Source organism: Amphiura filiformis, chromosome 9, assembly GCF_039555335.1.
Source record: "Amphiura filiformis chromosome 9, Afil_fr2py, whole genome shotgun sequence".
Lineage (NCBI taxonomy): Eukaryota > Metazoa > Echinodermata > Ophiuroidea > Amphilepidida > Amphiuridae > Amphiura > Amphiura filiformis.
In genome coordinates this window covers 64,335,703-64,352,396 of record NC_092636.1, presented here as the reverse complement: position 1 = coordinate 64,352,396, position 16,694 = coordinate 64,335,703, and the positions used below count along the sequence as shown (strand labels likewise).

Sequence of the window (16,694 nt, the reverse complement as noted above, 5' to 3'; positions counted from 1 at the left end):
AATAGTAGGAAAGTGCCTCATGCAGTTTGTGCAAGAAATGAAGAGAATATACTTAGTGGTCATGGAACTGAAAGTGAGAGGTCACAAAGTCACAGTTTATTGTCAGCTTCCCAGAATCACCAACACAGAAAGTTTGCAGAGCAACTTGTACACAATGTATTTAGCTCTCTTGGAATTAAGTTACCGTGCAATAAAGGTATAGAACAGAATATGGGTACCCACCATGACCTGGATGACAAAGAATACCAATCTATTGTGGTAACAGACCATTGTCAGTGGTCAAAAGGGGATGGCACTGGAGTCTCTTCAGAAGGAGTCAATGACCTAGGCAGAGGTATACAGAGTGACAAAGTGAAAAGAGAATTTTGTAGAATAGAAGATGAGATGATCCAGTGGTCAGATTTAGGAAGTGATGAACTGATAGCAGATAGAAATGAAATGGCAAGCTTGGATGTGATTAAGGTAGAGAATAATGTTGATCAAGATGGACAGGAATGTAGTAATGTGGATAAACAAGTATGCCACAGGATAGGCATGAATGAAAACGAAAGCACAGGGGCAAGTTGTTTGTGCCGATTTGATGAGCCTGATTGCAACGCAAACACGGATGAATTTGACAACACATCTTTAGATGATTGGTCATGCTGCGATTTTGCAGTAACATCGAGTACCAGGAACGTTAACAGAAACCAAGCCGACAAAATATTGGATTCTGCTCAATCATGTGACAAAGAATTCCAGAGCAATGATTCATCACACAATTGCGGTTTTGATACAACACAGCGTAACCATGACGATTGTAGTCCGACTAGAAAGGAAGCTGATAATTTGTGTTCATTAGACCATGTGAAGGATTGTCCCATTGTGAATGAATTAACCTCTGGTTGTCATAACAGTGACCTTTTCAACTTGGAACCTAGAGATGGGGATGAAGACCAAACACACAATTCTGGTATGTCAATTGTTTTGTTTACTTTAATTATTTTAAATTATTCACTCATCTAGAAAACCAAATTGGGTCATAATGGCATGGGAAGTCAGTCTTGAGAATGACTAGAGATAAGACAATATGTGTACATCTATATCAAAACGATGCACTGTCGGCTGCTACATGTGTCTCATTTCACAAAATAGCTAGGAATAAATACCAGACTCATATCAAGTGTAGGTCACTTCAAATCATCCCAAGTCAAATCATGGTTTAGGAATGATCTATGTATTCCTAAACCATGTGACTTGGGATGATTTGAAGTGACCTCCACTTTGGAGATGAGGCTGATATTATTCCTAGTTATTATGTGAAATGAGACACATGTAGCAGCCGACAAGTGCATCATTTTGATATGGATTTACACATATAAGACATGCAGACAGTCTGCAAATTTAGAAAAAATATATTTGAAGGAGTTTATTTAAAAAATTACTGTCAATTTTATTTAAACTAAACATAAAAACTGAGGAGACTGCCTGCCTTTTAGTAAGCAATTATTGTTTTACTTAACTTTTCATCCAATTAACAGTTCCATCAGGCCCTAAAAGAACTTTGGGTTTGAGACCTGTGTTACTTCATGGTTTTTACATTAAATTATCTTTTGGTTATATTAATATAAGTAACATTCCTATTTATGTGGTCTATTTTATGTGCAGCTTCAAAAGGCCCAACTCCTGGAAAGGCTGGCCGAAGTACACCCGGAAAGAAAAGTGTTCAGAAGTCACAGAAAGGGAAAGATGAAGATGAGAACCCTGAGCCAACAAGAGGTGGAGGAGGAGCAGGTGGTAGTGTTTCTAGATCTTCTTCAAATAAAGATCTAGGACCTGCTTTTTACATTGGTGGTGGAAATGGTGTGTCTCTGTAAGTGATAGTAACATACTTCAACATATGATGCATTCAGTAAACTTAGACATGGAGTTTGAATTGCTTTATTGAAACTGCTATTGTTGTATAAAAAGTTATGAAAGAAAGGTTTTTTTTTTAATTCTAGAACCTAACATTTTCCACCGTAGCAACTAATGTCTAAATGTCATTTCTATTTAATATGATTTTAATTTGAGCTTAACAACAGGTAAATATGGGAGTTCAGTGACCTATTTAAGACCCCTGCAATTGATTTTTAGCATAGTTTGACAATTCCAAAAAAGGTCAAGTTTTTGATGCTAAAATCTAGACTTCTTTAACCAGAAAGCTTATGAAAAGACTTTTTTCATGAAATTTGTGTTTGTAGTTGATCACATAATAGAATGATTCCCGATGGAGCCAAATGAAAACAAATTATGTTAGTTCTGACATTAATTTCCTATTTGCTTTCATAATAATGATGGTCTAGAACACGCAGGTAGACAACCCACTGATTAAACTAAATAATGAAAACAATAGAATGCACATGTATGTCAATTTTGAAACATGCAAATTGATGTTGTGTAATGTTATTTTCCTGTTGATATCAGAAAAGAAAAATGATTGTGCTCAAGTTGAAGTTCAAACATATAGTTTGATCAGCTCATAATAGGCGAGAAATGTTAGGCTTTTACCACTATGCCAAAAAGTAGACCAACGTTGAGAGTTCTATTAGTTGGTCTATATTTTGTGTCTTAAAGATATTGACGAAGTATAGGACTTCAATTAATAATCTGTGATGCTTCTGGCGAGATGTCACAAGAACATTCTCAAAATAAAATAGTTTGATATTAACATGCGATGTTATAAGGCCCGCCGATTACGAGCTGATCAAAGTATAGGTCTGGTTTAAATTGCTTGAAAAATATTTAGCACCTGACAGTAAAAATAGCATTTTTAGCCATTGAAATGCATGTAAATATAAATGCCATGGATATAAGTGTAATGTGCATTTGGTGGTGTGTTTTTTTTTCAAATAACAAATACTGTCAATCATGTCAAAGTAGTTTTTCAAGATGCAGGAGCGGCTTCCGTCCTCTTCCTAAACTCAATAAGGGTCAGAGGACGCTACCTTGAAATACCACATCTCATTTATGACTCTCATTCTTTTTCCTCCCAAGATTTCTCTTTTCAGCTTGTTTCATGCCCTTTTCATTTAATGACATGTGGTTGTTTTTTCTTAATTATATAGAGTTGAAGATCCATTGGTAGCCAGAGGTTGGCATCGCATCAGTGATAGACATAGTGATAGCTTTAAATTGAAGTGGGTGGAGCTCAAGACTCATATCAACTACAATCATTTTCGACCAGGTGAGAAAGAGTTGTAAGGATATTGAGGTGAAGTGACTAGTACCCATTGCAAACCAATATGTCACTCCATTGAATTCTCTTTGGAGATAACAGTAAGTAGGCAATCATGTGATCAGCCAATCATGTGATCCCACGATTTTGCTATGATTCAGTCACATGACATATCCACATAATCAACTCTTTGACTTAAGTATCATTATTAACACTAAACTTGGTACAATTGGATGATGACTACCAAGAACTTGCAGGTGCTATTGTATAGATACCTTTCTATCGTAGATAATATGTTTCTTGGCCTTCGATAAGATTAATAACAATACAGCCATGATGAATGCAATCTGCCATGTCATGTCTATAGGATTGTGAAGTCACCGGCAAATTACAAAGAGTGGGTGTTAGCAATAACCACATGTGTGATTATGTTTGCATTTAATTATTCCTGCCACGTTGATGTTGTCACGCAACAAGTATATAGCTACTGAAAAGGACCAAAAACATTTTTATGTAAGGCATTGAAAATATTGTGTGTTTGCCATAATCTGAGAAATAATGTGCTGATCCAACTTCTCCCAATATTTTAATAATGTAATAAACTTCTGACTGACAATGATTTTTTGTATTGTGTTCATATATATTGTTGGTGGTTTAATTTTTGTGTCTGAAATGCAATCAAATATTAAAAGACTGAGAAAAGGGAAAAGGAATAAAACAAAAATTATCCAACGACCCTGATATTTTTAATTTCAACTTTTGTTACAGCAAACATAATTCTTTTAAGGCCTAATGAAGATTACATCAGATATGACTCACAGTTTTTGATAAAGGGAATGATAAATTGGGTTTCAAACATGCTTCTCCTGTTCTTACAAATAATGTATTCAACATAATTTTCTGTCCTTTTCCTTTATGTTAGTTGAATAATACAAATTGTAGGGTGGCCTTGATACATACATACTGAACAACTTGTGTTCAGGTGCATTTACTTCCTGGTAGACATTTAGCTAGATGTGTCACTATACAAACACACTTTTGTTAAGAACTGTTACGTAAAAAGACATGTAGAGTGTTCCTAGCTGTGACAAAATATATTGGTCTCAAAGCTCCTTGTATTAATCAATAGATATTTAGGGCAATTTATCCTGAAATATTCTTACATGCATTATTAGTGCACTAATCAAAAAATCTAAATCTTTTGAAAATCAGATTTGTACATTTTTGTAACGAGTATAGGTGTACCATACCGTAAAACCTTGTCTACAAGCATATAGAGTGGCTTCTGATGAAAGCTAAATTAATCCAGGTGCAATTATGGAATTTGAGCAAATAAATTACAGATCCAAGCATATACAAGCAAGTATTATTGTAAGACCAATCTATTGTATTGGCATATTAACACATGTATCATATTAATTTAGCTTTTATCAAAAACACTATATGCTTGTAGACAAGGTTTTACGGTACCCTGCAAGTGATAAGACTGAACAAGGGTAAAATGTTACATTTTAGTGTATGTTGGAAGAGTCGTAAATAAATGGAGCATTAACACTGCTGTTTTCTTCCCTTTTCTCAATTCCTTTTGTATCAAAAAACACCTGAATTATATTGACTTATCCTTCACTTTTAAGCCATTCCTACAAAATTCACTATTTTTACTGCTTTTGCATGGATTACTGATAGTACCTATGAATTTAATCATAAAACAACATACATGTAAGTGGTACTCTGATTTCTAATCAGAGTTGTCTACTATTATACACTACTAGCATGGTATCCAAATTTGACTGTCTCAATTACTAACTTGTCACTGACAAAACTGATAGTTGTAATTAGAATTGCTACCTGAGCACAAAATTACTGTCTGGCTTACTCCTTGCAGGTGCAGTTTTCTACATGGACAATGAATGTAAATGTTAACAAAACAACATGAAAATGTAGAAAATGTTAAGAGTTCATGGCCACTAATCCATATCCATGCTCTTTTGAGTGGTAAATTTTCATAAAATGCCTCACTATACAACATGAATGATAGCCATGCAGTGAACAAAATGTGCACTTTTGCTAGGGAATGAATTGTTTTTTGTATAATGGACTTAAATCTGTGTATTTTATGCGGTTGTACCCATATGTTTCAACCAATTTTCCACTTGAATGTTGTGATTTATTAAACAATTTTAAAGCAGAGACCACCTGTGTCATGATATGTTTATGAAAAAAGAGTACAAACAAGTTAATCCTTGTTTGGGATATTAGTGATATTTTAGTTAACTGTGGAGGATTTAACAAACTCTACTTCATGCAATACAGAAATGATATATCCTGATATACCCAGCTCATTATGATTAAAGTAGAGGATAAAAATACTGCAGTAACTTTAATGATATTACATCAATCACTTCACATTGCATCACATCACATTACATTGCATCACTTTATGTCATATGTGACATGACAGTACATTTTTGCAAGATTTAAGGGTTCATACCACAAAATAGCTTTCCATAAACTATAGATACAAGACACAGGTTGCATTTCTGGCCATAAGTCTTACCTTGGACTTTGAATTATACAGTTTATGTAATTTTAATCAGAACAAAGTTCTGCATAACATATCTGAAAGTGACTCCACATTTTCCATCATATGATTAACTTTTGAGAAAATCAGTGATATATTAAAAGCCTGATTTTTATGTGTTTGCATCTGACTGTTGACCCCTTTTGACCTTGTGTGTTCATGCACACATAATAGTATCACTCAAATGTTTGCATTTTCTTTTCAAATTTCTTCAGATCACATTCACAAGTTCTATTAGAACACTATTTTCAACACTAAAATTGTTAATGTTGTACCGATATTGCAAAATATTTATGCAAAGTTTGAACAATAACGGGTTTTGGCAGAAGCTGCTTCACATACTGATTTAGTGGTATAAGTCTTTAAGAATAAATGCCACTTCAAGAAATTAGGGTTAGGGTTAAGTGTAAGGGTCAGGATATGGGTTATGGCTAGGTTTTAGGGTTAGGATTAAGAAATTAAGAGGTAAGGGTAGCACACACTATTCTAAAGTTGTTCTTGCTCTGTTTTAATGTTGTTTACAGGAGAACAGCTAGTGAATCGTATCCCAAACACCCATCTACTTGCTACAAAGACTGGATTGTACACCACACTAAAGGATTATGAGCGTCTCTCTGGCAGAACCAAGAACAAGTCAAAAACACTCAAGATGTCAGACTTCTTTGCTGAGTCCTATGTTCTTGACATGAAAGCTGATAGGGAGGCTTTCTTCCAAACATTTAAAGGTAGGAAAACTATACATACAGACAACATACAGGGTTCCTGCACCTTGAATTCAAGGACTTTTCAAGGACTTTCAAGGTCCAAAAGCATGATTTTCATGGACTTGCCACAACACAAAAATCACGATGCGGCTTTCCATGCGGCACGTAAGTGACAGCTCCTCTCCACTCCCCAAATTTGGTCAAAATTATACTTTAGGTAAAATTCCAATTTTCAAGGACTTTCAAGGACCTTGTGCAAATTGTCAGGATTTTCAAGGCCTTGAAAAGGTATTTTCAAGGCCTTGAAAAGGTGTTTTCAAATTCATGGACTTTCAAGGACCGTGGGAACCCTGCATATAGCATGAGGAGGCATAAAATTGCAAATGTACAGACTGATTTAAAAAAAAAAACGTTTTTGGAAATTGTTGCCTCAAATTAATATCCAACCAGTTTTGAACAGATAAAGCTTTGGCTACCACTGTAATAAACTGTGATTAAAACACATGGCTACCATAACATGTGAGTGTGTATATATTTACCTGAAACCAGGATAAAGAAATACATAAGAAATGTTGGGAAATCCTGCCAAGTTGGAGGGAAATGGATCTCTCTTGCCGGGAAATAACACATATTTTCCAGACCTGCCTCTAACTTTAGATTCCCTTTCTGTAGAGTCATTGTTTTTGCATTGACCCCATTCACCCCAGGGAAATTGCTACTAAGAAGACTATCCGATGAAATGGGTTTTTCCTGATATGAACATACTTCTCGTCATTTGATCTTCATTAACTAATGAAGATGGAATGAAGCTAGCTAAAGAGATTCATTTTTTGATTATGCAATTACTTATCGAATGAAGTGATTTTGTAGTGTAAATGCATGCTTCATTTGATTAAGCTCATTACCATGTAACAAGTAGCCTAACGGCTGTGTGCTTCCAGCTGGGGTGAAGCAACTGCTGATAACATACTTATGCATTAGTGAATGGAGCCATCATCACAAGTGTAACATTAATGCCCACTTAATTAACTGATTAGCTAATCTTAATCTAATGAAGGCATTTTCTGGTGTGAACAGGGTCAAAGATGACAGACTATAGTGTGTCTCATCACAAGTTGAGAATAACACCATTTTGGATTTTGCAGTGGCAGATTTGATTAAAATGCAATTATGCGGGTTGCATCGTCAGCGTACAGACTACTTGTGCTTCTACACATGTGTATACCCCACAGGATTATTTTAGTACGCACTATTAGAATCTGCCACATTCTGCAAATTCCAATGTGACATTACTCTCAACTTGCAATGAGACAGATTATAGTGTGATGTAAATTGTCCAACATTTGGTTTTTTTTATGTATTGATTGAGCAATTACTGAACCTATTTACCTGCCATTTTACTGTGCCATTGCTTCCAGGATGTTTCGGAAAGTAGGAGGTATGCTTATAGCCAAAGATGGGATTCTACCTACAAACCTACATGGTCATGATATCATGTAAAAGGAACTGACAAATAAGAGTTCATTATTAATTTGTTTCTGTACAGAAGGAGAAATCTGGATCTGTAAACCCAATGGAATGAATCAAGGCAAGGGAATCTATCTAGTGAGAGACTTGACAGAGTTACGTAGAAAGTATGAGGCAAAAGAGACTGCCCGCAAAACAAGACCATCAGTCCATGGCTCCAGACTCATACAAAGGTAGTGTTTGTGTTAACATCTATTGCTTCTCCCACCTAAACTGGCTGCAATCTTTATTTCCAGGGTAGGATGGTAGTATATAACTGATTGAGGTCGCACCATTTTCACTAAACACTACACAAAAAGATTGCACTGCAATGACCATTCATAAATATAAACCGGGTCATGTAAGGGCAATTTGATTGATGTGGCATGATGTGCATAATCTTGTCAGCTCCAGTGTTGATAACACATTTGCTACCAAAGGCTTTCAAATTGATAACGATTTATAGCAGGAAATGAAATTTAGTGCATTTTCAAGACTCACAAATTAAAGGAGTATGCAGAGTTAAATAGTGATGTGTGATCATGTCATGACCCCAAACAACCACTATGTAATATCGATTGCACCCTTATTTCCAACAATTTGCCAAATATCAAAATTAGGTAGAACTGAATGATTAAGGGATAGGGCGTATCACGGAAATATTGTACACATAACCAAGTGTTAATGCTATGCGTAGAATGTGTCAGTATGCTTGGCACATTATTGCACAATATATGACCCATTTGTTACAGTACTAAACCCACTTTTTTGACAATTGATCTAATTGTGTGTAACAAATTTGTGTTTTTGTCTTTTGATATCTGAGATATGGTATATATACTGTCTGCCGAGTTGATGTCATGTAGGTGGTGTTCACAAATAAAACGTGCCAAGGCTATTTACTTTAATTGATACATAGACAGTCCTAATAATCAAAATTGCATGATGTGCTTATTGAGCTATTTGTCTTATTGTTTTACACCCACTGGATGATACCAGTTGTCCCATCCCACACATTATTTAACTGCAAACAATGCCTGGAGCCATCATGCTAAACTACTCCTGTGAAGCGCATAATTAAATGGACCAGAGTAAATGAAAAGACAAAGGTACAGAAAAATAACTTGACCAGCTTCCAGTGGCTGATCCAAGGAGCATAGGGGGCAGCAGATCCCAGCAAATCTGCAAGAATCATGTGAAATCAGCCTACTTTAGCCTCCTTTCCTGGGCTCTATAATAGTTTTATTATCCACCATTCAGGATTTTTCTCATTATTGTAATCACACCCCTGGGAAAAATGAGGAAAGAACAGAAAGCTGCTAAAATGGATCCAACAAGTTCATCATTGACTATTTTGAGGGTGACGTTTACAGGCATCATTGACCTCCATTTCCTTGAAATGATATGCAACTATACAGCCCATTGTGCCTCGTTACCTCGTTGAAACTTCCTCCATAGCACTTCCACACGGGAGTATCACTGGAGGTTGACTTGAGTGCTGGCTAATTTATGATTACATGAGGGCGACATACCAAAATTTATGGTGCAGAGCAAACTTTGCCATTGTTTCTACCCATGCTATACCATTTTTCACCCTGATGTGGTTGTGACGTTGATACATTGAAGCAGCTTGGTATAGCGCGGGGTCCCATTGAATACATGTTAGTCATGGCACTCCTGGTCGTCATGGTCAGTGAGGTCTGAAACCATATCTATAAATCATTTTAATTATTAAAATGGTATATTCCACTTGTTTGAAGTGTGACCGCTGTCAATTATCTTAAAATAATAAATGTCTTTCGTAAAACAACCTATAGATTCAGTCATTCATCAATCTAGCAAACAATGCACATTTGCTAGCTGATAGCAATTTGAGGCTGCGCCCAATGAAATGCGTACTGACATCACCGACCCATCAGGGTGAAAAATGGTATTGATTATTATTGTGTAAGGAATTTCACAGGTTGTCAATGGATAGTTTATAGTCAATTATTGAAAAGTCATTTCACTCATTTGTAAATAAATTTGATTTGATTTGATTTGTAACCAGGTACATACCCAACCCACTACTACTTAACAACAAGAAGTTTGATGTGAGAACCTACATGTTGATTGCCTGTACCAATCCTTTTATAGTTCTCTTTCATACTGGATACCTACGTTTAGCTTGTGATGACTATGATCATGACAGTACAGACTTACATAGACATCTCACTAATCAGGTAATAGACGCAATTATTGTGTTCAGTTATAGCTATAATGTGCGATTTTGCTCTCAGCGATGCCCTTAATTTTACTCTAATTTCAACTTTTTACACGAATGTGTCACCTTCAGATGTACTTAAACACCCTGTGAACGATTAAGCTTCAAATGCTTTGGTTACAGTCAAATTAAATTTTGTGTAAATAAAGCAGGGATTCTCTGTGTTATCTCATTTGTCCGGCCTGAAACTAAAAGAGACATACCTGATAGTTAAACGCCAACAATAGTTGAAATGAAAATATATTTTATGCAAATCACACATTATTGCTTTAACTTACACACAATGTTTTAATTTGAAACTGTTACATTGAAACTGTAAATTGTTCAATAACATCATATTGTTTTTACATCTTAGGACCTATGCCCTGTGTAGTGCTCTATGTATGACATTGTTGTGATCACTGCATCTTAATAGTATCCAACTATATAATGTCCACAGCCTTAACCCTTCGTTTTATATGACTACAGAGGGCAGTGTTACCAATTCATTATAGGTGCAAAGCCAAATGGTGTAAGACACTTCACAGGTTATACACCAATCCGAGAAGCGTTTACTGTATTTGGCCCTCTATTGACGGCAACACAGATGTACCAGAGCGGGAGATTTAATTCGTAATTCAATACTCATGATTGTGTATTGAATATCACTGTTGTGTACAATTCCGGGTACAATTCTGTATAGCACACAATAAATAATGGATAGAACCCCCGACCTCGGGACACCGCAGTTTTACATCGGGGACACCGCAGTAATGGCGAAGTCGGATAGGTGTATAGGGACGGTTTATGAATAAAATAGTAAACTGTTATTTGGCAATATGCAAAATGCACAACAATATGAGGAAAATAATTTTGTTTGCTTACATATTTGTGATGCGATCAAGCAAAATGAGTCTGATGTCGATCAAAATCAAAATTCGGTTTTCCATTCTCAGAGCTTTATTTTGCTCAAAACCCCATCATAATTAGACTTACGGTTCCAGAGATATGGCCATTTTATTGATGCTCAGAATAATAAAATACAAAAAAAGTTGAATACTATTATTGGTTTTATCTCAAATCAGTATTTCCAACATCCGACTCATTTTGCTTGATCACATCACATTTTCAGATACTCTGAGTGAATTGAATGAAGTAAGAGCAGAAATCTTGTTAGTCTTATTAGTTATCCATTGTTTATGCATGCAATGTTTAAGGCAAGGTGGATGACAAGAGCCATATGTGTCCATTCTGACCCATTTTACTACAAAACCGCAATGCATTCCTAATATTAATACATTGATCTAATAAGAAATGAGTTAAGAAAGGCAATAATCGCATTTATATTTCCTTATGGGTTATGGGTTGCTGTTCTTGAGTTAAGGCCAATAATATATGTATAAAAACAAGTTTTGGGCATTTACCCCCTCTCAAGAAAAATTGTGCACATGGGATGACACCTCTTATATCAAACCTAGGGATCTCCTTATAGAACCCATACCATTCCTTGTGTGTGTTAGCTTTATTTGTCTCAATATTTGAGTGCAAACCTGGCTAGGCCATGCTCTTCTCTTACCCATAAAACTTCTATTTTCTGTATTTTCAGTATGTACAAAAGAAGCACCCATCATACCAAGATATGAAAGATGAAACTGTATGGAGTATGGAAAGATTTAATGATGTTGTCAATGAAATGGCTGAAGAAAAAGGACTACCAAAAGACTGGGTTATGGGCTACTTCCATGTGAGTATCAGGGCATAATGTATCTGGCATCACATACCAAAATTCTCCACATTTCAGGCAAAGTGCCTGAAGTTAAAGTGCCTTTATTAAAGTTTTTTTCATTATTCAGTAATATTGTCATTGAACAGTAAAAACTGCCCCTTGTTGCTACCTGCTCCAACAACAATAACACCTCAAAGGAGATTTGAAGGCAGCTTGCAATTAGCCAAATCCAAAACCTACTCAAAGACCGGTCACTGACAGTCAAAATCAAAACCAGACTGCTTCAGGAACTTATATTCCCCATAGCAACTTATAGATGTGAAGCCTGGACCCTGAAAAAGATCTCCGCCTTTGAACTGTGCTTCCGTCATATGTTGCATGTCACTTGGCAAGACAAACGCACTAAATGAATGGGTCCTTGCCCAGATTGATCCAAAAGTAAGACTCCTGACAATGATGAGAAAACACAAGTTGCAGTACTTTGGTCACATAGCAAGGGGCAGTGCAAGAAATCTTGCTAGAACCCTGTTGTGTGTAAAAGCACAAGGCAACCGAGGCAGAAGATGTGCACGAACATCATGGGAATCAAACATCAAATCCTGGATGGGAATGACCACATACACTGCAACCCAATCCGCACAGGACAGATGCAAATGAATGCTCATCCCAAGATGATGAGGATGGTATCTAAGTGAGTGAGTGAGTGAGTGATATTGTTGGGAGGCAGTAGCAGACACATAATAAGCCATGTGATACCAGAAGACAGAATTTTTGAAAAAATGTCTGCCATGCCGTGTTGATTAAGTCAATTGGTACACACTGTGAATGACATGTGTGTAATGCTTAATTCAATGTTAACACTTGATATTTCATCCACAGAAACAAATGAACAAGATCATGGTGCATTGCTTCAATGCTGTGAAAAGCAAGCTTGACGCTAAGCTGGGATTCTTTGATCTGTTGGGATTTGACTTCTTGATTGACACAGACTTCAAGGTAATATTCACTCATTTTCTCATCTACTCTACTTTGTTCAACATGGAATATAACTAGACAATGTCAGCAAGACAGATTCAATCTCTCTTTGCTATTTGGCATTCCCTGTTGTTGATTTGCAAATCTGATGGCAGAAAAAATGTAAACCAGACATCAAAATATTCAAATTATTTACCAGTGTGTTTAGGCCTGTAATAATTGACAAGGCCCTTCAATTTGCAGATCTAAGAGCTGGAAAATTTTGGTTCATTTCCAACGCTGCTTTCTAATCACAAACCAAATTTGAAAGAAAACATTTACAATTGGTGACAAGAAACATTTCTGACCAATATATCTGGTTAGTGAATGAAAAATTGTGTGGTTTACATGAGAGTTTCCCAACATTTTGGGAACACGGCTGCATTTTTTGAAAGTCAGGCCACTCCCAACCCCATGTTATTCCTGTGTAGTTGTCAACCATTATAGGTTACAACCCACAAGTTGTGAATCCCTTGATTTAACCAAGTAGTGTGTCTTATAGAAATTAATTAAATGTTTGCTTACTCCTTTATATAATTATACACAAAATTTAGGATTGAATTAGGATAAGCTTGGGCTTTCTTACATGAAATATTACATGAATGATCGACCAACTGTTTTAATAATTCATTTTACCCAATTAATGGTTTGTATTTGTTTGTAGATTTGGCTCATAGAGATCAACGTCAATCCAGCCTTGCATACCAATTGTAAGGAATTGAAAAGCTTGCTCCCAGGAATGATTGAAGAAACATTAGGTAATGGAAAATATCTTTTTAACATGATATGATCCCCACGTCCTGCAATGAGAATTTCAAATGAATGTACACAGCATGATGAACACCCGCATTCATCCCTTCCAACCATGACAACCCGCACATAAGGACACAGCGGATGCATTTAATTACACACATGTCTAAAATGCCATGATGTGTGTTCATTCCTTTGAAATTATCACTGTAATACTTTGATGCACTTATACTTTGATCAGGATCAATTAAGCAAGAAATGTGTATCTTGATAAATGGAATATCATAATGGTTGTATTGTTCTATACAGCTGCTGTTTTGGTGTATTCAGTATTATAATATGGTCGTTGGTTTGGTAAAGTGTCAGAGGATGATTTAAGAACTTCTTATAATCCATTGGCTCATAGAGATTAACATCAATCAAGAGTTATTACCGGGGTTTTATCTGCTATGTTAGCTACAAAATACATTGTATTCAATTGAAAATATGTTGTTTAGAAACTGTCACAGTGCAGTACCTGAAGAAAAAAGGAACATGATTCAAATTTCTGGGTTAAAAAAAACAACCTGTTATTTGATTGTTTGTTAAATCCAGTGTGAATCCAATGTGTATTATGACTTAAACCTCAAGATTATTTTTTTCTTACAGATATTGTATTGGAGATAAATGAGAAGAGCAGACGTAACCGTCCCATCATGCCTCTGGCTTCGAAACGCAACTTTGTGCTATTACACAATGGCAGCTCTTCAGCAGGAGGTGGGAGAATCCGTCCAACAAAATCCACTTCGCCTCCACAACCTAGTGCCACACGTCCTATAGGAGCTCGGTCCAGCTCACCACCAAAGAGAGCCTCCACTGGAAGTATGAAACCATTGTCATTGAAACAGAATGTTACCAAGGTTTCATTGAAGACCAGTAAGGAGTCTGCAGCAGGAGCTAGGCAGGTCAATAGCAAAGATGCAAGTTAATGTGAAGGGCAATTGTGTAATTCTCAGACAAGATTCAGATGGCAGAGATAGAATCCGTCCAGCAAAATCTGCATCGCCTCCCTAACCCAGTGCAATACATCCTATAGGAACTACAATCGTGGTCAAAATTGTTAGAGCACTTTGACTTGGGTACCTTTATTTTGCACCCTCCCTGTGCAATATTGTAACCTGTTGATTTGGTCATGCCCCAACATTGCTGGGTGGGGAAAGGAGAGGGTTGTTGTAAAGAAAGCCTAATGGAAGTACAATTTAAAAACAGTCCAAGGTTTACACAAGTGTTCTAACTACTTTTACTGGGATTGTAGGTCCATCTTATCACCAAAGAGAGTTTTCATGTGAAGTTGGAAGCCATTATCAGTGAGATGGAATGTTACACATAATCAAGCATTTCACCTCGCTAATACATATTTGTTTTGAAAGACAAAGGTATCGTACAAACATGTATTTATCATAAGCAGTCGTCAAAGTCATGCTTGAGCGAGATAAATAATAGTTGTGGGAACGTATTGACCATCCCTCATATAGAATGGATTAATGGAAAAATCAAGTGTTATCATGAAAGTGAAGTGAATTAGTCCTATTATACTATTCAGCAAATTACTTCAGCGGTGTCCGTCTGCTCTGTCTGATTATCGCGTAAAAAGAAATAGGTCAAGCGATGCTACGCAGTTTGACTAGCGAATGAAGTGCCGATGTGATGATGACGTGATTCAATTAGCCAATCATACGCAATAAACTGCCCCAAATTGACAGACCTCTGAAGTACTGTGCTGAAAACTATAATCATTACTGGTCTTGATATGCTATGTCAAGAGGTGGCAGCAGACTATAAAATACAAGGGATACTGGTAGAGACTCAGTAGGCATGTGACACAAATGAAATACATGGATATTGTCATGAAGTTTTGAATTGGATTGCTTTTGAGTCATATCAAATTGTCTCAACTACAAAGTTGATTAAAATTATTTTTCTGTTCCTCATATAATTACCAAGTTAACAACGTCAACTTGGGTCCTCTGATAAAAGTTGTATTTATGTTTCCAATTTTTTCAGATCAATTTTCTTTTAAAAGTCAATTGAATCAATTCTATTTTAATTTTGATTATAATCAATCTACCCCTGCTGTTAAAATCAAACCTTTCCTAGTCTTTCAGAGAAATATTTGTTTGGTATATAAATGTAATTCAAAAGGCTTGTTATATTGTGTGTATTAAAAGGTATTGACTCGTCAGTTATTATATGCTAAACAGAAACTTATACTAATAGATGACAACATTCATAGTCACCGCTAAGAATAGTGCCATCTAATAGTATTAGTTTTTTCTTTGCTATGTACTATAATCACATGAATAAAATATTTATTTCATTCAAGAACATCAGCAAACAAATACACATTATTTTCAATGGGGAGATGCTCAAAAGGCCTGAATCAAATGCTCCCTTATGGACCTAAGTTGCATAATAAAACATATATTAAACTAGGCAAAAAAAAAAATCAAATGAGAAAACAACATGCATATCCTAAGTGTAAGACAAAACAATACTTCATAATATTATAATCACTTTGTATATTGCACAAGAGCTAGTCTTGTTTCAGAAATTAAATGTACAAATGTGTAGCACATGTATTTGTAGCACACTGCTTGGTTGATTTAAGCCAATTTTGTCTATTCTATTTCTGAAATTCTTAGCAAGGAAATGTTTTTATGTATTCAATAATTGTATTATATAAGCAAATATTAAGTGTAGTTTTTATGAAAGCACACCAATCTTGTTGGTGCTTTTGTCACATAACCGTCCAGATATTAATATCCGTCCAGGAAAAATGCAGTATTTCATGAAATATTTTTGTCATTTGATTTATTTTTATTATTTATGTATATATATCTATATTTGTAAGACTTGCACATTCCATGTACACTGAATTATTTCTTTACTTCACTAGTTGTAGTATATCATGGTTAAAGGGAAGTATCTAGAATGAT

At 35.7% G+C, this 16,694-nt stretch overlaps 1 protein-coding gene across 1 annotated transcript in view; it reads left to right on the top strand.

The window, feature by feature from the left end:
• Positions 1-15,910, top strand: part of LOC140161314 (uncharacterized) — a 91,752-nt gene extending 75,842 nt beyond the window's left edge. The window contains 10 exon segments of the mRNA XM_072184791.1: positions 1-952; positions 1,648-1,852; positions 3,087-3,205; positions 6,302-6,502; positions 8,028-8,181; positions 10,038-10,209; positions 11,836-11,973; positions 12,835-12,951; positions 13,634-13,727; positions 14,368-15,910. Of these exon segments, the coding sequence (XP_072040892.1) occupies positions 1-952; positions 1,648-1,852; positions 3,087-3,205; positions 6,302-6,502; positions 8,028-8,181; positions 10,038-10,209; positions 11,836-11,973; positions 12,835-12,951; positions 13,634-13,727; positions 14,368-14,687 (2,472 nt within the window). The 3' untranslated portion in view covers positions 14,688-15,910.
• Positions 15,911-16,694: the final 784 nt, after the last annotated feature.